We start from the raw sequence: 25616 nt of genomic DNA on the forward strand, positions 1-25616 counted from the left end.
TTGTTCCTGCCTGGCTCGATGAGGTGGCCGTTTTTAATTTAGCCAGGACAGGAGGAAACAAAGATCTATTTCCCTAATAGCAGTTATGAAACTCAAGAATGGTTTCAAACTTCTCATTAACATAGTTTATCACTGTAATAAGATGCATTCACTAAATGAGATAAATTTCCTCGTCAAATTAGCTTACTAATATAAAATTAATAATGAAACATGTACCAAAAAGGCACAGCCTTGATAGTTGATGCCAACATCAATTTCTTCATTCAAGGTAGCCAGTAAGGCAATGATTGCAAAAAATTGCATACCTGCTATATGAACGTACTCATTTGATGCTGCATGCAAGTATATAAATTTAAAACTGATCTTTTTACTTGCTATAGGCAAGTTGCTTCTCTATATAAATCGATAAGCATTTCAGTAGCATCTGATCTGCATCTCTGCTCCACTCTCCGTCGTGTGACATGGTCAAACAAAAAGCAAAGAGGCAGGCAATGGTGCGTCTATTGGAGCGTCAGCCGAACACAAACCCTACTGGAACGGCAGTCACAGCGACACTGTCAGATGTCACAAATGTCACTGCCCCTTGCCCGTCTGCCCCGTCACGCAAGTCTAGCCAAAGATTGAACAGGGCTTGACTCGCCGTCGCGCCAGTCTCGATGGTCGGGACTGCCTCTGTCCGGACTGTAAAAGCCAGTTTTTCAGGCGCGAGTCTCGCAGAGTCTCATAGTGGAAACGGGCCTTAAGCAGAAAATTGTCCATACTAACCGTGTTTTTTTACTCTTATTAAGCATAACAAAACTGTTGAAATTACAAGCCGTGGCATCATCAGCTTGAACGGTTGAAAACAAAGACGTCCACCCAGTTATAGACTCCGGGCATGTTGGACGCTAACGGGTGAATAAACGTTAAACCATTGCCTTGAAGCCGACGTCCAGGCGGAAGGCAGAGCCGTTGGTAGAACCAGAGCCTGTGCTAGGCCCCCCAACACGATTGATGCTTCCGACCCATGGCAAAGTCAAAGATTAGCATATCTAGACCAAATATAGTCAAGAAAGTTGATAACGAACGAACAGCTACACCGGAGGCAGATCCAAGATTTTGTCTTCACAGATCACCTCATGGCGGCAGCGTCCAGTCATACCCGTTGAGGAGAGCGGCTCAATCGAGAATGAATTTTGAAGATTCTGTCTTGCATTTTAACTTCGAATAATCCGTTTGCAGAATAAAAGCGCGACCGACATTTCGCAGAAAATCGGGCCGCTACAAAGTAACTTCTTGTGCGTATGTGCAAGAAACATGCCACAAAATGTCTCGCCATGGTACGAGGTTCTATTACAAAGTATAAAATAGCGTTATTGCTGCGAGTCTGGAAATAGTCTGAACACAAGTAAATCAACAATGAACGTTTTTTCAATCATTTCAAGTGTGAATTTATAATGAAACGTTGAATTTACTTGGAAGCATGAATGAAACTCCTGATAAACAAAGTGCTGTGTTTTATACCAAACTATAGAGTAGAGTGTATTAAACCTAAACTTTTTACAAAAATGTATAGGTCCAATCTGAAAATTTGATGAAGCTACAAAAAAAAAGACGGAAATGGACAACTTGAACCACTCAAGTAGAGTTTGCATAATAATAAGATGAAGAGATGTAATCTCACTCCGCGAGTTGCTACAACATGCGCCGTTCCCATTTTAACATACGTTGTAGGAATTGTGTTATAACATTTGCTCAGTTTAAAGGTAACCTTGAACTTTGAAATTGGTAATTGTGTTTTCAGGATTAATATTTTAGCCTGTAAAAATGCCAGGAGTACAGAAAGGAGTATATTTTTGGACTTATCTCTATTCTGGTCGCATGTCTTCTGGAGGTTAACAGCCCAGAAAAGCCATATTTCTTAAATTGTCTAATAAATTTGAGAATAATCAGCTAGAAAGTCTTCCTATTACTTGAAACATGGTAAAGAAAATGACGGGGGACAGGCTGAGAATTTGCTCGCAAGGAGGTAAGGTTGGGCAGGGGAGGTAACGGGGGGGGGGGTTGCGTAGGCCGAGGGCAAGAGTTCAGTGGCGGCGGGCGCAGGCTGGGAACCAGACGCGCCTGGGCGGCGGTGAAGTAAGGACGTGTCGCAGCTGTTCTTCGGTCCAAGTTGAACGACACTGATTCCCGTCTTCACGACGATAAATTATTCTTAGAATCAGACATTTCAATACTCTTCTTTTCAATTAAGATTATTTTAATCGCAATTTACAAAATTCTGTTCTTCGGTTCAAGTTGAACGACACTGATTCTCGTCTTCACTACGGGAAATTATTCTTAGAATCAGACATTTCAATACTGATCTTTTCAATTAAGATTATTTTGATCGCAATTTACAAAATTATATTCACGTTCCGTCACCGTGCAAAATTTCACATCGCACATAAAACAACAATTAAAAAGACTGACTTGCAAATCTTCGACACCTGCTGAGGAATTGCGCATCGCATGAGGACCTAATCTTCGCACTCATGGTGGGTGAACTGACAGTCTTGCTCATCATTTATGTTTTCTCTTATTATTAATTTATTCATTTTCTATCTGTAATTCTCAGGGCAGTCAGTATCTTCAACTTTATTGGCCCTCATTTTTTGTATAATAAATGAAAAATTATAGCATATTATTTCTGAGATAACAACAGCGCGTGGTTTTTCCAATTCTCTATCAATCGTCAATGGTGCGTTTGTAATCGGCTAGCGCCGCAATAGGCCGTGGCGTGTATCCAGGATACTTAATTAATCATCTTATCGGGATAATACCGGGCAATAATAATACTTTGGTTGAAACGCTGGTAACGCGAGACATCAAACATGGCGGGAGTTAGAAATAAATATTAAACTGTGATTTTTACCACAGTAAGTGTATATTAATTAAAGTCACGTTTACAATCAAGTTTACTCAACATTTTACATACGAGTCCAGGAGTGTACAGGAGTCCATACGCTCAGTTTTACACAACGATTTGCCTGCACAATTCAAATCGTTGTAGATAAAACGTGCGTGAGGACGGGAAAAATACAGTTTTGAAAGCCGACGGCAAGACTGCACAGTTGCAGCGATATCTTAGCTACAGAGCATAGATTTCAATGAACTGCGCAGACAAGTCGGAACGTGTAGACGGTAGCACAGTTTTCCGAATCAATTAATTCAATTTGTGCTCAGTTTCAATGATTCTGGCGACAATGGGGGACCTTCGGTAATGTACTCGTGAATTTATTGCTCTATAGTCTATACGAAAGTTTTCCTTGCAATTGGCGAGCGAAATCCAAGGCCTATATTAACAGGGAAAAAAGGTGGAGACATATGAGAGCTTAGTAGAAAAATGTAAATAAATCAATGAAAGTGCAAACAGCGCAACAGCTGTAAAAAAATAATACTTTGGGGGAGTATTTCCCGTAAATAATTAGGAAAAAATTAATAAATCGATTACATCTGGAGCTGCAGAAGATGACATCTACAAGCCATCTCTCTGGTATTTTGATTCCTTGCATTTCATAAATGATTCTATCTTTTTTTCAACAAGGGACAACGCCAAAATTGACCAAAATCTGCCTCCTCCATTGTGAGATCGCGCAAAACTGAACAAACTACACAAATAAGTCTGCAACGTGTGGACGCTCTAAAAATTGCACCGATTTCATTCCGACTCACGACCGGCCCTTTAAACTGGATTTTTTTCTAAATATATGTTTGAACGGATTTTATTTTTCATCAATGTAATATAATCAAAATATTAAGTGGATTCGGAAATTATTAAGTGGATTCTCAAATTTCAGAATTATTTCTCAATTCTCACCGACAGCATCGGGTTAACCTGCTATTTGTTGATAGGACTCAATTCAAATTAATTTCAAAACTCAGTAATAATCAAAATTTTGTTTTAATTCCTTTCCGAATCGGAGTTGGGGGTTGTTGAATTGGGTTTATTTGTTGAACGATGATTTGAAGTTAATCTCATGCACCATTATTTAGCTTGATAATTATAATAGTAATAACGATCTAATCTTGGTGATAATCTATCCGATTAACGCAGTGGTTTCCCTTCTATTATTATCTTATAGATGAAACTGAAGAATAATTTTCGACGATATTTCAAAGCCTCAGACATTTGCTCTATTTTCAAAATTCAAACCATACAAAAAGATCTGTAATAATTTCTCCCGTAGCGCATTCCTAATAATTAGTTATATTCTGAATTTCAAACAGATCTGAACAGAATTGAAATAATTATAGTTGGACGAGTTACGCAAATTTGCGTTTTGCGTTTGAGTCTGCTGGGCACTGGGGAGCTCGATGGTGAATTCGGAGAACTGTCGATTAAGTAACAAATAATTATTTTTGAAGATTTATGAATGCAACTCAAGCGCATAATGATAATTATCTAACTAAATCCTAGGTGCAAATTAACTCTCGCATATCCTTAAATTAGCTCAGAGTCTCCGACTAATGTAAAACGTCATCAAGAATCAACGTACTTGGTAACCCATTTCCCTTTGTGAGCTGATTGATCACTGATACAACACTGTTTGATTTAGAATACACGGCAAGTAGAAATCCTAATTGCTTATGATGCTCATCGTTGACACTTGACAGTACAGTTGCCACTGCATTGAGGAGTGAGGTCGTCTCACTCCAACATCAATGACATTATCTTGTGAATCCCCAATGACATATATGGTACGAAGGGGTAACTGTGTTAACAATATAAAATCTTACGTCTCATATGGGAAAATGCATTTCTGGCCACCGTTCATACATTTTTCTAGAGTATGAAGGCTGAAGAGCAAGGAGCACTGGCAACTTAAGTGCAATTGACGCTAGTTTGTACGGCAGTTCAAAACAACGTCCAATTTGCACTGATTTGAATTTCATCGAGCTGTTAAAAAGTCTAACTAATCAATCCTTTTTCACCCTCGCCAGGATATCTCACAGCAAAATATGGCAACCGGTCAGACGGAACTGGACGGAGACTTGCTTCAGCAAGATCAATCACGAAGCTCATCAAACTCTAAAACGAAATCAACACTGTTGAGAAATTTGGCGTCACATAACTACCATCGCGAGGCACAACGCGCGACTGAAGCAAGTTCGTGCGTCTGGCAGCCGCGGCTGATCGTGGCGGCAATCATTTTCCTGCAAATAATCACGCCGGTGCTGAGCGACAAGCGCGCTGCCCTAGTGGACGCTGACAATACGCTCAGCTGTCACCGTCGTCAGTACACTTACAAAGTCACTGAGACGGACGAAAATGGACGGATTTGCTGGGATTATGTCAACATAATGAGCTGCTGGGGCCGCTGCGACAGTAATGAGGTGAGCGACACAAATTGTGCTGTCGGCTGATGCAGCCTCGGTGTGAAGTTAATATCAACTTACCTCTAATTTCGTCCCACTTAGCACAGAAATTTCCTCTACATTGACTCCATCTTGGTTATTAGTTTATAATTTATCAATTTTGTTGAATTAGTAGAAACAATCAGTGGAAATGAATATACATTTTCAAAATGCTGACTGGCTTTCTTTTTGTTGTAAATCATATTGTACTCGAATAGAGCCAGTACATCAATTTTAAAACCTTAATTTCTTCTTAGTTCAAGAGATTATACGATGAAACTTGATGTCTCAACGACTTATAGTTATAGCCCTAAGATTTACTGCCCTCACTGTCAAAAGAAAATTAAATGCTGGACTTAATATCCGTTGACTTGATTTATCTACAAATCCATGCTACTGGAGAAGGTAAAAATATACGGTATTCGCTCAATGAATTTAAATACCTTTTACTATTTTCTCCAAAATTCTTATTAAGTTATAAAAAATCTACCGTTCTTTGCAACTATTTAAAGTTATTGTCCTTTAAATCAATAAATCTCGCGCATATTGTGGGTAACATAATGGGGCGGCATGATAGCAATTTAATGTATTGACTCTCAAAGATTGCGCAATCTGACTTCACATGATACCATCTATATCATTAGTCAGCATCATGACAACCATATTCTTTCAATAACACTTATTGCTGAGACCCGATATCGTGCCCCAAGTACTAATCTTCATGTCGCGCAATAAAATTCAATCCTTTAGAAGTATTGTGCTTTTCTTTTTACAAACACTTTATTCTGTTTGTTTAGATTTTTACGACCACTTAATCCGGCTGTTAAGGATGTCATTTCTTGTGCTCCCAAGATCGCAGACTGGAAGTTCCCGTACAAGCGTAGCCACCACCCCGTGTGTCTGCACGCTGCCACGCAGGCCAACGAGGTGCTGCTGCGCCACTGCGACCCTGGCGTCGCCCCTGGCACCGAGGTGCACAGGTTCACGGAGGCCTCCGTGTGCTCCTGCTCCTTGTGCAAGAGCTCCGAGGCCTCGTGTGAGGGCCTCAGGTTCCGAGGGGCCCGGCGTGCACCTCGGGAGACATCGTCCCTGCTGGTGGCTGACCAGCTGCTCACAGATGGCGACTACGATGCAGCCTCAGAGTTTCAAACGAGATTTGATGGCGGGTTCGATGGCTACATAGAGAGGGAGGGTGATAAAGTTTTTGATGGTGGATATTCAGAATCAAAAAGGAATACAAAATTTAGTAAAGGATATGACTATGAAAACAACATTGCTGAAACGGATCTCTTGCACAGGGGTAACTCCTTAGCGATAACAAATGGTGACGCGACTTCATCAATCAATGAGATCAAAGCGAACAGCAAACTGAAGAAGCGCCTTAACCTGTCTAGCGCCCCGGGAGGGCAAGACAAGAGGGCTCTTCTCGAAGCCAAAACAAATCTTGTTGCTAAGAAAGACATTGAAAAATTTGGTGGTTATATCGATTTGCCAATCACCGCGGATCCGCTGGCCTTCCAAGACGACCAGAACGATGACGAAATGTTCTTTGTTGTTGAAAACGGGCAAGAAATTCCTTTAGGAGCTACAGGTAGAGGGGTTATAAGTTCCGTGGTTCAAAGGCCTAACTTGTCACCTCTGAAAAGTTTCGAAGAAGCGGCCAGGCTTTTGACGGCGCGTAAGCAATGGATGCGACGCAATGATAAAAGGGAGCCAATCATGCGGAGTATTGCTCAACTCCTCGCCAATTATCGGAAACTGAACCTGGAACAAAATCTGGTCCCCGAGCTGGGTGAAGTGGACCGAAATTCCTCCCATATGGCGGGAATTTCATCGCTTCGTCAGGGCGAGGACGAACATCGAGGGGACTCTTCCTCTCGAGTGGGGAAGGACCAGACCGAAGGAACCTATTCTCCTTGGGGAAATGATTTAGGAAAAGAAATGATTAATCGTTAAACCCTGTACGTGTGATTATAGGTAATAGATTGGCAGCGGTTCCCCATTGTGTGCATCGACCCAGGACACTGGAAATGATTGGCTGATAATAATGATCAATCTAAACTCGAATTGCATGAATTCAACACCCTGATAAACCGGCAACACCAAATGGCGGGCGTCAACACAGCGGTTCAGTTCAATTGTTTTGCCCACGGTGGAGAGATGCTAGAGAAACCTAATATAATTTGCCCACAATGCTTGGAAAAATCGCTCACGGTACACAGATGAAAATTTTCCCGATATATTTTAGTAGTTTGTTAACATTCGCTTATTGGAATCATGTTTACGCTGTGTCAAACAAACTGTTGAAATTCATTCGAGTTTGTCAACTCATTTCTGCGTGAGGGAATTCATAACTTATTTGCTTTCCCGATCTACATTCCTACGTTTGATTCCTGATCTTCATTCCTATGTGTTATTCCTGTCATCCATTCCTACTCACATTTCTGTATATCCAGTAGAACGTAAAATTCTCGATCAAAGATTGTCGGCAATCGTCTTCCTGAATTCCTGGGGCCAATCCCTAATTCCACGAGCTGTTTACCGCGGACATACGTACCAAGCGCACGTTTCGTGACGCTATACGTTGTTCTATACGTAGCGTTACATTGCTATGCGTTACGGTACAACGTAACGTTGCATTGCGTTATGCTCTGTAGCGTTGCGTCAAGATACATCTTCGGAGTGTTCTTCGTCTTTCTATTTACACTAGCTGCCGTGAAATAGAAGTATGAGGTATGTGGACGTCCAAGCCAGCTGCTAAAGATTTTAATAACATTGCATTGAGGCACTTTTTTTAAAACATCCAATCGAAGGGCGTTCTAAAAACTTAGAATGAAGCACATTTTAAAAATTTGCAATGAAGCTCGTTTTGAAAATTTGCAATGAAGCACGTTTTAAAAACTTAGCATTTGGGCTCGCTAATAAATATATAATGATGATATTTAATGAATGTGCATTGGGGCACGTTTCTTTGAATATTTAGTTGAGGCATATTTTAATGAATGTGAATTGAGGCACTTTTTAATGAATGCATAGAGGCATATTTTAATGAATGCACTGAGGCATATATTAATGAATGCGCAGTAAGGCACGTTTAAAAACTTTGTATTAAGACACGTGTTTGGGCCTGATTTAAAAATAACTCGCATACGGCTGAAATAAAAATAACTCGCATACGGCCTTTATGAGAAGCTCTTTACAAAACTATTTGATTTCGAACCTGTAAAAAAATACCGATGCTGACACAGACACACGTATGTTGTAACCTTGAAATATGACATGATATTTACATATTCAGGCGTATGTATTATATCCTTATAATGTATTAATAGTTTGTGCTAAAATTATTCACTATAACATTGCACACAATTAATAATACGAATGAAAATTATTGGATACGGAAAGAAATGTAGTACACAATTATTGTGTTTGTAACACAGTGTGTTTTGTGTTGTTCGTGTGTCCTGCTGATGACACTTCTATATGACCGCACTGATACACCCAGCACATGTCGATACTGGGCAAGGTTGTTAGTACACATCCTAGATACGTGTATAGAAGTGCTATGTCCTGGTAAGTATACGTGCGTGACACGTTTATATAAGTGCCGGGTACGTGTATATAAGTGCGTAATATGCGTATATACGTGCATAATATGGGTATATATAAGCGTATCGCGTATAACTAATGCGTAATAGGTATATCCGTACGCATAGCACGCCTATATACTGTATGTGTGAAGAACGTGTCCAGGTATAGCTGTTAGGTACAGATCAACATATACAGTATAGCAGACACGTGTCAATACAAACACTGTAATAAATCATGTTGCAAGCTCTCAAGTGTTTTATGACCTCGCTGCTGCCAACACTGAGTAACCTGCAGGCATAACAGTGACCAACTAGCGTGGGAATATCGAACCCGGTGGAAGTAGAGTAGCTATTTCAAACTATCGTCAGTCGTGAAAAGATCCGGTCAAATGACACGATTTTACATCTTCTGTGAACAAGGCACGAAAAGGAAAAGAATCGGCGACAGGCCACATCAGGCCTACACTTCAGCGCTGACATCGCTATGTTATGTTATAATGATATGTCATATGAGGGGTGTCATGTGAGAGGTGTCATGTGAGGAGTGTCACGTGAGGAGTGTCATGTGAGGCGTATCATGTAAGGGGTGTCATGTGAGGAGTGTCATGTGAGGTGTATCATGTAAGGGATGTCATGTGAGGGTTTCATGTGAGGAGTGCCATGTGAGGGGTGTCATGTGAGGTGTGTCANCTGTCTCTTATACACATCTAGATGTGTATAAGAGACAGGGTTGGATACGTGCGAGAACGCGCTGAATTCACTGCAAATAAATTCCCTCTATTTACCTTACGTAAAACAAACTCATATTCCAACGCACCACATGTAATACATCACGCAATTCACGCTGAACGTGGTTGTTAACAGCAATGTGTGCGGCATCACGCTTCCGGCTTTTCAGTGTCGAGTGTCGCAGGATATTTGCAGTGCAATTTTCTTGTGCGTTCCTGACGTGATTCGTCACGGCGCGGGACGGACGCCGTGTTGACCCTGCAATCGTCCGCACTTCGGGACGCCGACGCTCTGCTGCTCGGCAAACGAGTCGTCCGCAAAGCAGAAAGATTCAGTCTCAGACATTCAATATGAGCGTTTAAAAGCGATAATTGGAAAACCTGCAGTGTCTCTGTTGTCTAAAATCGATGAAACAGAGACGATGCAGAGATTAACTCGTCAAACAAATCCTTACTGCAAGCTGAAATTTTAAAGGAATTTTCTGTTCTATAAATTGTTAGAAGAAACAGGCCATGGGCCTATTTCTTCAATGCCGACACTCTATTCTACTAATTCTTCTATTCTATGCAATGTTTTTCTTATCTAATTTCTCGTAGTTCTCAAGATGGTCATTCCAGATATTAACTAAGTTGATATGTGACCGAAATACTTATTATGGTTCACTTGCATAATTTTTTCTGTCACTTACATATACATAAATTAATGTTCATTAATAAATTATTCCAGCCAGCTACAATACCCGCTGGCTGGAATACATCTGCCACAGCTGCTCCATATATAATTTCAGGTATTTCTCACAAAGCCGGTAGATTTGTATAGCTGCATGTGTATATACTTATAGCTGCAGCAACAGACAGATGAACTGAGCGCTGTTGGCACAGCAAATATACAGCAGCCGTCAAAGACCGGTTAACAAATATGGACAAAGATGGCACGTCTTGTTCGGGTTGTTTGATTTACCTCATTTTAGGCCATAGTTTGATCTATAAATAGAACAAGACAATTTAAGATGCCCACTGTATGGGGATTGCTTTTATCCGTCTGTACGATGTGGGCGATCAACGGCGATCGACTGAGATTTACTTAGATCTACGCTAATATATAGAGATTTACTGAGGAGGGGTAATGTAATGTATTATTTGTTTAGATTAACCAGATTAATTAGGAGTGAGATTCATCAATCAATTTAGATTTACTGAGACCTTCATCAATCAATTGAGATTTACTGAGATATTCATCGATCAATTGATATTTACTTAGGTCTACCGTAGTTCATAGACATTTAATGAGATCTACCGCGGTCTCGAGATATTTGTTTAGATCTACAAAATTTGAGCTCAATTTGGATGATGTTTCAAGTTTTGTTTGATCTGAGTCGTGATCTGGACACGAATATGTACCTATGGAGATCTGTCTAGCTATACGGTGATCAAGGTCCTGGAGATCTAGGATGGTTGAGGCCGTTGAGTTCTAATGAGATCTGGGTATACCTATGAGGATCAGGTCCGTAAAGATTTAATGAGATCCTAGTAGATCAATGATGATCTACCATCGCAACCCGAGTCAGAGACCAGCTTCTGCCTCCACCGCGTCAACAGGTGGTGAATGTGTGAGGGTAACCGAATGGTGAGGGAGGGTAACCGAATGGTGAGTGAGGGTAACTGAATGGTGAGTGAGGGTAACCGAAAGGTGAGTGAGTGTAACTAAAGGGCGAGTGAGGGTAACCGAAAGGTGAGTGAGGGTAACCGAATGGTGAGTGAGAGTAACCGAAAGGTGAGTGAGTGTAACTAAAGGGCGAGTGAGGGTAACCGAAAGGTGAGTGAGGGTAACCGAATGGTGAGTGAGAGTAACCGAAAGGTGAGTGAGTGTAACTAAAGGGCGAGTGAGGGTAACCGAAAGGTGAGTGAGGGTAACCGAATGGTGAGTGAGGGTAACCGAAAGGTGAGTGAGTGTAACTGAAGGGCGAGTGAGGGTAACCGAAAGGTGAGTGAGGGTAACCGAAAGATGAGTTAGGGTAACCGAATGGTGAGTGAAGGTAACCGAAAGGTGGGTGAGGGTAGCCGAAAGATGAAAGAGTGTAACAGAAGGGTGCGTGAGGGTTACCGAATGGTGACTAAGGGTAACCGGAGTAAACAGGAGGCATCATCGCAGCCAACATATACTCTCATGATTCATTGCAGGTTTCGGTTTGTTACCGGTTATTTTCAATAAAATATCTCTCATTGCAAATCTTTTTTGTTCATATTTTTTTAAGTATTGCCCTCTGTTAGCGTATATTAATGTATTGTTTAGATTACCAAGAATAATAAAATTAAGCAGATTATCATGTTACTGGCTACTTAACATCAGCGCGGCTAGTGCAGGCGGTGAAGCAATTTAACTTAACAACCCCTGGCATGTGTGTCGTTACTTCCGCTCTGCTGATATTTAAATAGAATTTTAAATGAAAAAAATACTTCTTTGTCAGAGATTAACTCGTCAAACAATTCCTTACTGCACGCTGAAATTTTAAAGGAATTTTTCTGTTCTAGAAATTGCTAGAAGAAATCCCAGACGGAATACTTCGAACGTTCGAGTTTCCTATCAAAAAATGAGGGTTTTTTTTCATTTTTAATTATTTTAGTTTGAAGATTTTGTCTGAGGAAGTTTAGGAGGAAAGGTGGGCGGTGGAAGTTCATCTGGAGCTGACGGAGAAATTCAGAGGCGCTCACAAAACGGCCTATTAATTCTAGGCCTAACCTGCCACCATGAAAACAAATTCAACTAAGTTTTCGGGCTGGCTGTTGCCAGCCAGGCTTGTTTTCGTGTAAGTTTGTTTATTGTGCCCGCTTCCTTCCTCTTTCTAATAAAATCTAAATGGTTTTGCATCCTTTACTTTCCATCCTCCTTTACTTTCCATACTCCTTTACTTTCCATCCTCCTTTACTTTCCATCCTCCTTTACTTTCCATCCTTCGTTACTTTCCATCCTTCGTTACTTTCCATCCTTCGTTACTTTCCATCCTTCGTTACTTTCCATCCTCCTTTTCTTTCCATCACCTTCTCTCTTCCACCTTGTTCTCTCCTGTTATTGTCGTTCTTCTCGTTCGTATAGGCTTGTGTCGACTGTGTGGAATGTATCAGCTCACTCTGTGGAATTGCTGTCTGTATAGAATCGCTGTGTGATTTTAGTAGACTTTGTGTGCTGTATAATTTCGCTACATGGACGGCAAGGAATGTATGAGCTCGCTATGAAGACTATTCGCGCTGTATGAGCCGCTGTATAGACTATGAGGATTGTGTGAGCTCGCCGTGTGGCCTGAAGGGCTCGTAAGTCGCCTGTGTGAACGCTATGAGAGCCTGGTACTGACTATACGCTCGCTGCGTGCTCTGTGTGGATTGTATGAATACGCTATATCAACTTGTTCCGTTGTATGAACTCGATGTGTATGGGGCTGAGTGGACTGGACGAATTGTGTATAGTGTGTGGACTGTATTTACGAGGACTTATTACTATTTATAACGGCATTTGGTGACTATACAGGATATACAAAATACGAAGGCCATAACTCATTATATTTTTGTCATGAACATAAGAATACACTCCACTATATCGTCATGTCAATAACGATCATGTTTACAAGGTTATATTATCCAAATTAGTAATCATGTTCACATTTTCACTGATCATTATCTTGTACAGATTTTTAACATAATTAAATTGTCAAATTAAATTAATATCGTCACCACGTCTGCATTGCCTTGCCACTGCAGCACAGTGTTACGTATAGGCTTAACTATATTAACTTTAATAATAGAATAGCTGCGAGATTTTCCTTGGAGGTTTTTGGGATCGGATGACTAGTCGTTGAAGGTGGTGCATCAGAGTGGCCATGCACGGTGCCTGGAACTATAACGCAGGGGCTTGTTTGCGCAGTGATTGGTACCACGCTGCGAACTCCGTGCTCACTCTTCCCTTTAAGTCGGTATAAATCGAGGGATCTTTCTAAATAAATAAAAAAGATAGAGAGATCCCCTGAGATCCCCTAATTTATCTCAGAGAGATCCCCTGAGATAAATAAATCAAGGGATCTTTCTAAACTGATCTCAGTCGGGTTAAACCTATTAGCGGTTCAGCTTGTTGATATAGTCAGTGGACAATTGTCGAACAATGCAATAAAGTTGATTGGTCATTAGTAGTCGATACCCAAGTGAAAACAATTTGAGATAAACACGCCCCTCAATGTCACCATGTCACCATCAGCGGCTATTTTTGCCGTTTTCTCTCCGTTTGGCAACATGAGCGATTGTTAGTCCAGGGTACTGGCACATCTCGTTTGAATTAATTAATTACTATAACCAGTCTTTCATCATGAATACCTATAACAAGGATGCTGATTGAGAAATGCCTGGTATATCGGTCAATCAAGAAAACCTTGTACAATAATCTGAAGTTGCAATGAATAATGCAAGAAAATGTAAATGACACAGAGGCAACAGTGTTGAAGGCTGGGTAACAAGCAGCGTTGACAGCGGTGTCGCCGGCCGTGTAGTCTGCAGTGCAGCCTACACTGCAGCCTGTAATGCAGTTTGCAGTGTATCATACAGTGTATTTTGCAGTGTAGCCTGCAGTTTAACCTAATATTTCTTGCAGTGGAAGCAGGCGCAGGATTTGGCAGACTTGAAGACCAACTCCTGGGGACCGTCCACACACATGACCTTCACCTTAAGCTGCGGGGAAGAGGGGAGGAGGGTTAGAGGTGTAGTGGTGCACTCACCTTTTTCTGGAAATTTTACAGTCTCCTCCATTTCAGCCAAAATCATGTATGAACTCAAATAAATAAACGATAATAAATAAACGATGAAATAAAAAATTAAACGATTCTGAGGTTCATTTAAGGAAAACAATTTATAATACTTTGCTCTACTTTGGCAGCTCGTCTTAAAAATTTCAAGAGAATTAAAGATTTTTTCCTTAAATATGTTTCTAATGTTAGCTTACATGTTTTACTGGTAAACAAGCCCAAGATTGGTTAGTTTTTCAGGTACAAGGATATTATTGATGCAGTATTCCCTGGGATATAAATATAGTTGTTAGCAGTGCGCACCAGCGAAGATCGCATGACGTCATGCCGAACGTGACGACAGGAGTTATCATTCCAAATTGCCTCTGGCCCCACGAGAAGGGTAAACTACAAAACTATTAGACATTTAGTCATAAAAAGAATAGTGAACAAAAATATGAACAGTGAACAATAAATGAAGCGTTAACAATGAAACGAATATTGAACAATAAAAAGAAAAAATTACACATTATGGGGCTCAAATGACAAACAACAATGGACAACGACAAACAATTGGAGGCTACAATGCAACGATGCAGTGTTGACTCACGTCCTCGGAATCCATGATGTTGCAACACTGGCCCACACTCGTGATCCGTGGCTGCAGGTTGTCAGTGAAGCCACCTGAGAATTTGGTACCATATCCATCTGAGAGACCAGCTGGGCTGAGACCGTTGGATAGCACAGACCAGCTCTCGCAGTATCCCCGACACGCGTTTGTCGTGATGTCGAACTCAACGCAGTTTGGGACGCTGATGCGGCGCGTGTGACCTGCGGACGAGGAGTGGGAACCTGGTTAGTGAGGTGTGGGAACCTGATTAGTGAAGCGTGAGAACCTGGTTAGTAAAGCGTGGGAACCTGGTTAGTGAGGTGTCGGAATCTGATTAGTGAAGCGTGAGAACCTGATTAGTGAAGCGTGGGAACCTGATTATTGAAGCGTGAGAACCTGATTAGTGAAGCGTGGGAACCTGATTAATGAAGCGTGTAAGCCTAGTTAGTGAAGCGTGGGAACCTGGTTAGTGAAGCGTGGGAACCTGATTAATGAAGCGTGTGAACCTGGTTAGTGAAGCGTGGGAATCTGATTAATGAAGCGTGTGAATCCGTTTAGTGAAGCGCGGGAACATGGTTAGTGAAGCGTGGGAATCTGATTAATGAAGCGTGTGAACCTGGTTAGTGAAGCGCGGGAACCTGGTTAATGATGCATGTGAACCTGGTTAGTGAAGCGTAGGAACCTGATTAGTGAAGCGTGGAACCTGGTTAGTGAGGTGTGGGAACCTGATTAATAAAGCGTGGAAACCTGGTTAGTGAAGCGTGGGAACCTGGTTAGTGAAGCGAAGGAACTTATTAATGATGCGTGAAAATTTTTGCGAAGAGTGAGAGCCCGGTTATATAACCTTGTTCGCTTCTATTATTGTAAAATGGGAAACACATGAAAAAAGTAAAATAGCTATCAACGATCGTAGGAAACTCCCATCAATCATAAGGTCGAATTTTCCTGGTTTGTCGTTAAGCTGGAAAGGAATTCTATTGCGGCGGCTGCCGGATGCGAATCAGGCTCCACCGAAATGACATCTTTTTCTTGGGGGAAGAATGTTCAGAATTGGAGATTTTTGAGGATAGGGATTTGGGATTAGAGATCTGGATAATGCGGATCTGGATTAAAGATCATTGAAAAAAATCCTTCCGATCCCCGCAAAGCTCGCAATTCCCGAGAATAAAATCAAATAAAAGAAGTGTGATTGCCATCAACCTATAGGATGTAGTGCAACCATTGTTCATAACAAATAATAATAACAGAAAATTGATCAGTAATGACCAATAACCATAGAAAATAGATAATTTCTAAGTAAATTAAAGCAATGCTTCGAGACTGGAAAACTGAAAACACGCCTTTATTCATAACACGCCATAGCACGTCTCTCGAGCACGCTTTGTGTTAAGAACTATTCAGAGGACTCCGAAATATGCTTGGATTAATAACAACTCTTTTTTTAATTCATTTAAGGATTGAATTCAAGTATTTCTTCAAAAAGCTCAACATAAATTAAAAGAACACGAACCCCTTAAACAATCAGACCAAAATGACCTAATCCAAGCATGCATCATCATTCTATCATTTTTATATTATTATTCGCATGCATAAGCTTATATCTATTCCCTTTCAAAAGCCTTTTTAACTTTAACAGATTAATAATCTTTTATTGTGGCCCACAAACACCCACCGATTCTGTGGCAGCCCGGCGTCTGCCACGTGTGCGGCCCCACGGCGGACACGTCCGACCCCAGCCCGGCAGTCCGGTCCGGCGAGACCGCCAGCAGCAGCACCAGGCCCGACACCATCATCCGCCGCCCGACGTTCGTGGCTCGACGGGCACCAACCGACGTACCGTGCCGCGAGGCACGTCGGCGTGTGGACGTCATAAGCACGTCAAGGCGAGGAACGTGCGATGACGTGCAACGTTTTACGTCATCTGAACGCAGGACATCGTCGACACCTCGTTGTTTGTGGGTCCAGCCGACCGGTGCCGTCGGGACAAAGATCTTGTCGGGGAACATCGTCGGGTTTAAAGCAAGATCTACCGACGATCAAGTTCAGGTTCGATTTCTTTTTCAAATTTCAGATCCCTGCTGTATTTAAAGGTACGTCAATAGTGTCGAGAGGATCTGAAATAGTGAAAGGTTTTATTGTATTAAATTAGTTTAATTTTTGAGTCTGTAGGACCTCAGAAAATAATTAATTATTTAACTGCCTATATACTCTTGTAACCCACCTAATTATCTATTGAATGACAACGTAGGAAAACGCGCGGGCTGTTAATATCAAATAACTTACCTAAGGTCCGGAAATATCACATTTTACTGTAGCTAGAAGAGACGTACGAAAACAAAACGTAAACAAGCGAAAAGTAACTGAATGGAAATGAAACGGGAACGAAATGGCAACTAAGCAGAAACTCTATTTAAAATAAATCAGAAGGTTGATGAAACTAAATGGATAAGACTGATTAATAAATACTGAACGAAATAGAATAGATGAAGAGACTAAATGGAAGCGTGTTGCGCGTGTCATGGCCGTAGCGCGTGGCCTGATGTATGCGTGCGACAGCGCGTAGGATCAGCGGCTGATCCGCGGGTGTCCTTAGGGGGGTGCATCCCGCCCCCCCCGCCCCCCATTAGATCACAATAGGAGCCTTGTGTTGATCTGCATGATCACGCGTCGCGTGATGACGCATGATGAGGTGATGGCGCATGATGAGGTGATGACGCATGATGAGGTGTTATCACACTATTAATGTTATGACGCACTTATAAGGTGATGACGCATCATTAAGTCGCAGTTGACTGGAGTGCGCCATACAGAGATCGCGGAGTGGTGCACTTAGCCGCGTAGGCCTGGCGGCGGGGCTTAAGGCGGCGGTGCAGGCTCAGGCGGCGGGGCTTAAGGCGGCGGTGCAGGCTCAGGCGGCGGGGCTTAAGGCGGCGGTGCAGGCTCAGGCGGTGGAGCTTAAGGCGGCGGTGCAGGCTCAGGCGGCGGGGCTTTAAGCCTCCCAAGAGAGCGGCGTAGTTAAGCCCATCACTCAGCGACCTCTCGTAATGGCAAATGATTTCCTCGGCATAAGCAAGACCGTCATTAGAAGTGTTAGATTAATTAAGTTAACTCGGTGTTGCAACAGGTACAAAGTTCGCACGGTGTTGCAACAGGTACAAAGTTCCCACGGTGTTGCAACAGGTACAAAGTTCCCACGATGTTGCAACAGGTACAAAGTTCCCACGGTGTTGCAACAGGTACAAAGTTCCCACGGTGTTGCAACAGGTACAAAGTTCCCACGATTGTGCAACAGGTAGAAAATTCCCGGGGTGTAGCATCATGTACATAGTTCCCACGGTGTTACAACAAGCGTAAGGTTTCCAGGGTGTTACCGGAGTCACAAACTTCCCACAACGGTGAACAAACATAAGGTTTTCACAGTGTTGGAATGAAGTTCATTCCTTGGCCGCTCAAAAGCCAGCCCATGTTTCTAATGAGGTTCGATAGCTCGCTAGCAAGCCGCCAAATTAGACCTTAACGAGGCCGTGACGCTAAACTTGACATTACCCAGCTACTTAGGCCGTCATTTTGAGTGCGATGAACTCCATTGCATCTTGACATAATAATATTCATTGGCATCTTAGCTGAAAATGCTGAAGATGTTCATATTGGATGTAATGTTGGCCGAAAGCTTGAACATATATATACGCTGATGGGCATGTTGGCAGAAAATTTACAACGTATACGTTTATTATTATGTTAATAAAAAATATAAACATGTTTAGTCTAATAGAATAAATATTAGCCGAAAATTTAGACATATTACGCTGAGCGGACTGCTGATCATAGTTTTGAAGGAAACTTAGACTGGAAATGTCAAGACTGTCCCAAGGTTGACACGTTTTCTAGAAACGCTAGTATTTTTCATGTGGTTGGAATGTTGCGTGGAAATGTTACCATTTCTCATGTTAATTGCGTTGTAGCGAGGAGATGATAAAAAGGTCAACGTTGAGTGTATGTCCCAAACATTGCATGCATTGCTCTTGTGTAGAAATGGTTTAAGTATAGATTCCTTGGCTCTCTGGACTGAAGGTAGAGTTATTACGTGTGGCAGCAGCTCCATGTCGTACTGGTCAAACCAATTTCATTTTTATTTTGTAGAAGTCTACAATATGCTTACCCGTTGTTTGCTAAAATTTGCTGGAAGATCTGAAATTCAGTTTTAAAGTCACAAGCGGATGCAGAAATTTTGAATGTTCGAATATTTACAGGTGCATATTCGAGACGTCATAAAATCATGACGGAGCGTCCCATGGACACCTTACATTCGAATATCAAAATGCTACCAAAAAACTTCATTCGCCGAATTGAGAAAAGCTATAAGGAAACTTTTAGTAAGAAGTAATCTTTAATGAAACATTGACAAACATATAGAAGATTTAAGAAATTAGTTTGATAGTTCGCATGTTGTGCGCCCGGCGTCACAGTGAATTCATCATAATATTTACGTGTTTTGTATATTTGTAGACGGTTAAATTCATCATAATTTTAAGAGCATTAACATGTTTGTCAAAGTTGTTGGGTTGCAAGCAGCATGTCACTACAAATAAGGGGGCTGTTAGGACGCATGTATCCAGGATACATTCCGTGTCAAGATACGGGACGCCTGTCGGAGACCACCACTGCCGTGCTTCGAATGGACTATCATGATCCCTTCCCTGAGGATACTAGGATCTGCCGGTCCAAACTTATATTGTTGGCGGGGAGAGTACGAGGTTTTGCATGGATGTGGGTACTGAATGTGGGGGCACGCTGAGCTGTGTGGACATGCGAAAAGGATGTGTGGGTATACGGTCAAGATGTGTGAACTTGAGAAGATGTTGAGGCACGGTAAAGCTGTGTAGATGTGGAAAGAGGATGTGTCAAGGAGTAAATTGAAGAGTTTATGCCCTGATTTTTAACTAGTGACTGCCCTCACTCTTTTCCAGTAAGACACCGCTCTCTTGTAAGGGTTTAACTCTGCTCTATTAGCTCGTAATGTTTATCATTATTCTCGGTAGACTCAGTTTTACAAGCCAAGGAACTTTATTCTTCCTCATATCTTTTTATTGACGAACTTGTCCATCTTTTATCTTGCTGCGGTTTATGTTGATTAGCAACATTTATAAAATAATAGAAAAGTGAACTAAATTAGTCGTTGTCTTCAGCATCTCATTAACCAAATAAACTTTTCTACATTAAAGTCCATGGAAAATTTTCCAAAATTTTCCCCGATAAGATTATGCTAAAAAATAATTGATGAGAAGGCCGCAATGTATAATTATAGCAACAGTAAATAGCTAAAAAAAATTCCTTAGGATCAGGCGAATCTAATTACCGGACCAGCCTCTGGGCCGGACGGCTGACGCGACGCCTCCTAAAACGCGGACGCACTTCGCCAAATTAGCGGCCGTCGTAAACATGTTGGTCCGCATTCCGCAATTTCTTAAATTGTTGCGCCCTTTTTTTGTATATAGCAGCGACACGCCTTATACACTTATTTGTAGAGAGCGCTTTGACTATCAGAAAAAGTTTACAATCCCTTCTCCCATTAAACTATTTGCTAGATGGGCATATATACGATCGTCTTATTAAGGGGATACACGATAACCTTAATGGGATACATACGACCGCCTCAATGGGATACATACGATCTCTTTAATTGGATACATACGATCGCCTTAAGAGGGATACAAACAATCTCTTAAATGGGATACACGATAACTTTAATGGGATATACGATCGTCTTAAGGGGAACACTCTATTCATACAACACAAAAGGGACTTCACGCCATTCATGTAACATAATAGAAACTACACATCATTCACACAACACAAGCAGACCACACGTTAGGAGCTACATATATGGAGCTGTAGGTATACATGTAATACATCAGAATCACACAGAGTCGGGATGTATCCAGCATCCTGGACCGATATTTTATAATTATTGAAGCCTTAGTGACTTCCTTTAACAAACAATATCCTCAGAAGAAGAAAAATATTCCACTATCAGAACAATCCTCTCTAGACGACCAACCACCAATTGTGAACATTTAAAATACTCGAAAAATTTCGGACAAGGAAGAACAACCAAATTAAGCGCTCTCTAGAAAGATCATGACCAACTACAGGACTCGCAGATATATACCGTGCGTTGAAATATATCGATGCGTTGATATCTTCTCTCTTATACGTTTCTCTACTAGTGCTGCTTTGATGTCTTCCACGATTCCTTGGAAAAGATCTCTGCCACGATAGCCTTCAATGAATAATTAGATAATTAATTTGTAAGTTTCAGTTTCTGACCGTTACTGTACACTTAATTCCATTTACTTACAATAAAAGTCTTAAATAAAAATAATATAAATATATTTAATATATAAATAGAATAAAAATATTTTAAGAAACATTTAAGAGAAAAAACAATAATCATCTCGATATTTTCTGTCGAAGTAGTAGGCTGCAATGAGCGGTCCCTGTCTAGTTTTAAATGTTTCCAAATTTCATATTTACAATTCTGCATGGATTAAAATTATTCTTGTATTATTTCATTGCAAAGTTGATCGCAGATTCACAAGAAAGGCTTGTTACAATGTGGACATATACTTGCCTTCACTACTGAACTTATTTTTTTTAAGTTGTAATTGTACACGAAGCAAGAAACGTCAACTTAATTACATATATTTCTAATCATCGTTTGTTCTTTGAAAACGATCACTTTTATGAAGTATGACTTCATATGAGTGAAGTTTTTCCTCTATGATTGATATTTTAAATACTTAGTAATAATGGTTTCATTTTCAGTACTCATTTTCATTCGAGGGATTGATGACATTTTCATACTAGCGTTTAAACTACCCAGCTCAGATCAGGTTTTGAGTAATTGACGAATTTTGCCTATACAATCATTTTTCCTTGTCCGTGCTCAAACATTACATATTTTAATCTACATGTTGGTAACATTCTCTCACTATATAATGTTGTCCACTAAATAACTGACTCTCAATATCATTACCTGTTATTTACCCTCATGTGCGCGTTAGTAACCAGCCCTATAATATAGGTATAAGTGACATAGTCTAAGACGAACTTCACTCTCTGAAATGAAATATTGGTTGGTAGGTACGAGCAATATAAAGTTGATATACATGCACTAAATAACATATCCAGCCACCCCAAGTTGCTTCGGTCAACCCAGGTGGCTCTGGTCATCCTAAGTCGCCCCGGTCACCCCAGTCCCCCCAGGTCGCTCCGGTCATCCCAGGTTGCTCCGATAATATAAGTAATATAAGTCGCTCTGGTCACCCCAGGTCGCCCCGGTCATCTTGATCGCACCGGCCGCCGCAAGTCGCTCCGGTCACCCCAGGTCGCTCCGGTCATCCCAGGTCATACTGGTCAACCCCAGGTCACCCTGGTCACCCCAGGTCGCCCCGGTCATCTTAATCGCAGCGGCTGCCTGATTGATGATTGATTTATAAAAAATTTCTCAGAAGTATACGTGTGTTTTGTAACGAATTATTAATGTAATGTCTGATATTTTGCTGATTAATAGCTTGTTATTGATGGGAGCAAATAATCCTGGAGATATAAGAATCTCCCCTCCCCTCAGAATACAGTTGTACTGAATTCCGTCACCCTGAATGCAGTTCACCTGGATTCTGTCACCCTGAATGCAGTTATCCTGGATTCCGTCACCCTGAATGCAGTTATCCTGGATTCTGTCACCCTGAATGCAGTTATCCTGAGTCCCGTCACCCTGAATGCAGTTATCCTGAATCCCGTCACCCTGAATACAGTTATCCTGAATTCCGTCACCCTGAATGCAGTTATCCTGGATTCCGTCACCCTGAATGCGATTAAAACCATTTAGCATCAATCGATTGGTGCCATATTTTGGCTACTGATTTATTTTTGAATTATTATTAAGATTTGCAGTTGTTAATAACAATTGATTAATCTAAATTGATTCAGTAGCACCACCTGAATAATCCAGGTTAGCTTCACAATGGGAACACGAAAGTAAAAAAATACGCTGAAATAGCCGATTTCTGCGATTTAAAATGGCTTTGCGGCAACTCTAAAAATTATTGGGAAAATTGGAAGGAAATTAATTCACTTGGCAGGTGCCCACATAAAAAATTGTTGGCGGATATAGAATTTCCAAAAAAAATTCTTCCGCTTCGCCCTAATTCCAATGTTAAATAAATAAATGCATTCAAATTAGACTTATTCGAAAATCTATTTCAAATTTTGAGTATGGGGCGGCCTAGAATATTTTCGCAGACAAGAATTGCTAACTTTGACAGATTTTTTTAGCATTTGTTTTTTCGGTTAAAAAAAATATCCGCGACAGAATCAAGACTAACGCAATTCATGCTTCTGTTTCATAGATCTGCTTGCACTCTACTTCCCACCTGTTGATGCCGAGGAGCTGAGCAGCACAACCACACTCGATACGCGCTGCTCGCCTTATGACCTCCTGCGAAATGAGGAAGCCTAGTCGCTCGTTGCCGACGACTGCCATAACATTAAAATACGTTACATAAACGAATGTTTTGTTGTGATTGATAGACTTTTTATACCATTTAAACAGCCAAGCACTCAGTTATAAGTTAAACCAACGCATTGATTTATAGATGTAATTATTTATCAAGAGATATTATAGTATTTTCTGTTTTTGCTAGTGAGCCAATGGCAAGCGTTCGTAAACTTTGACCTCGGCCTCGATGTAGGCGGGGCCTTGCGGAGGCTGAGCCTTTGCAGGCGGAAGTTCAAAGGGTTTTTAATTAATTTCCGAACCATTTAAGGTGCCCACGCAGCTTCTTGAGAATGACAATGCTTTTATAAAAGCAGTTATTGGTGCGTGATGCTGCAAACTTAATAGCTTATAACTTTGCCCAAATGCGGTACGGTGCTATAAGAAGGCCTATTTTTGGTAACCGATGCCATTTTAGCAGCCATTAGTCAGCATCAGTCGTAAATAGCCTCTTGATCCTGTATATATACGTTGTCCTGCAATTTTCAAAATAACGATTGCATTGGCAAGTGTATAATTCACGGAATGATAAGCAGGATAATATCCGCATAATATTTAAGATGGTGCATCTTACGATGCTCCATCTATGTTTTTTTGCATCTCTACCACCCTGAAACATTAAACTCTTACAAATTAATGATCTCCGTTTCTATCGAGCGACAGCAGCGGCAAACATTCTTACATCATAGTTCATCCAATTTACTTTCCTTGTACACATTTGTCTCTCTGCATTAAAAAATATTATAATCGGATATAGTATTTTTGAAATATTATGAGCCTCAAAATTTCACTAAAAATGTATTCTTACCATTAGTTCACGGCAAAGTAATTTTTTAATAGCTCTAACTCTAAGTTGCTGCACCACAAATTGTGTTAACAAAATTTTTCGCTCACACAAACAGTTGATGTGAAGCATCGCTTCGACAGTTCAGCGGTCATTTTTGGGGCCGTCTCTGATATTAATAAAGTATAAGTGCACTAAAAAATGTCACAAAGCTCGTGCCAAATTACCGGCCGAAAGGGTCAATGCTTTCAGTCCAATTCTCTAGCCTGTATCATAATGATGATTGTTTTGTAATCGAAATAAGTGCAAAATTAAATTGACCGGAATATGTCAATGAGATCTACAGGGCTGCATTTTGATCCGAAAATTTATATTGAGATATCTGCCTTTATAAAGATAGTGAGAAATTTAATTTTGAAAACGTTCAAGATTGTGAAGCGTCTACAAAATTTTAATCACAGATTAAAAAATCCTAATGTTACAACCAGTGGTTACAGTTCAGAGTACCAGGATTGGAGCAGAGAGGTGCGGGTTCGATCCCAGCTCTGGGCGCCAGTTTCTGGTCAGAATCGGCAAGGAGGCCGGGCGGTTAAGCACAGTAGAATTGTAGCAGTGAGTTGCGAGTTCATGCCCGCAACAAGCTGTGAATGTTCTGCAATGTTAAGAATCGGTGACAGGCCTACGGCCTAATGAACGCTGAAACCGCTATATAAAATTTAAATCACTAACATTGAATTTAATTTTTGTAAGTATGATAATTGCAATCAATTAATTTATATAGCATAATAAATAAATAAAATAGATCAAAAATAGGGACTTGGGCGCGTGGTGACCCTGAGAAAAGACTCAGCAGTTAGTAGTACATTAGGCAGTTAGTACATTAGGTACCACTGCCACTGCCATCATATATACGCGCTACTGCCCACCTCTGCTCGCAAGTTCCATCGGTACATACATATATATTTTCGTGGAAATGTTCGTCGGTCAGAATGTGGAAAAGCTCGGTCAGAAATACATTGTAGCTAATACATAGCAGACAATCGAATTTTTCCGACTACAATTTACAGAAAAAATTTATGATCCCTCTTATAGATATTGAACTGAAATTACTGAATTAGTCATTCATAGAATTTTTTATTTTTGGCAACTCATGACGTTTTGAAATAACTTTCATTTTGCGTTGCTCAGGTGGCGGTGAGTTGGATGTT

General features: G+C 40.9%; 2 protein-coding genes across 2 annotated transcripts; one reads left to right on the forward strand and one right to left on the reverse strand.

The window, feature by feature from the left end:
- The first annotated feature begins 2396 nt into the window (after positions 1-2396).
- On the forward strand, positions 2397-7425 carry LOC125177989. Its single transcript, XM_047880790.1, has 3 exons — positions 2397-2516; positions 4963-5355; positions 6229-7425. Exons 1-3 carry the CDS (start codon positions 2514-2516, stop codon positions 7330-7332), a joined length of 1500 nt encoding a protein of 499 aa, XP_047736746.1. The 5' UTR covers positions 2397-2513; the 3' UTR covers positions 7333-7425.
- A 5822-nt stretch (positions 7426-13247) lies between these two features.
- On the reverse strand, positions 13248-17173 carry LOC108682862. The gene is made up of 3 exons (XM_018172107.2): positions 16740-17173; positions 15068-15288; positions 13248-14404 (listed from the first exon to the last, which is right to left on the reverse strand). Exons 1-3 carry the CDS (start codon positions 17071-17073, stop codon positions 14312-14314), a joined length of 648 nt encoding a protein of 215 aa, XP_018027596.1. The 5' UTR covers positions 17074-17173; the 3' UTR covers positions 13248-14311.
- Between the last annotated feature and the right edge of the window lie 8443 nt (positions 17174-25616).

This window comes from Hyalella azteca, unplaced genomic scaffold, assembly GCF_000764305.2.
Source record: "Hyalella azteca isolate HAZT.00-mixed unplaced genomic scaffold, Hazt_2.0.2 contig6269, whole genome shotgun sequence".
NCBI lineage: Eukaryota > Metazoa > Arthropoda > Malacostraca > Amphipoda > Hyalellidae > Hyalella > Hyalella azteca.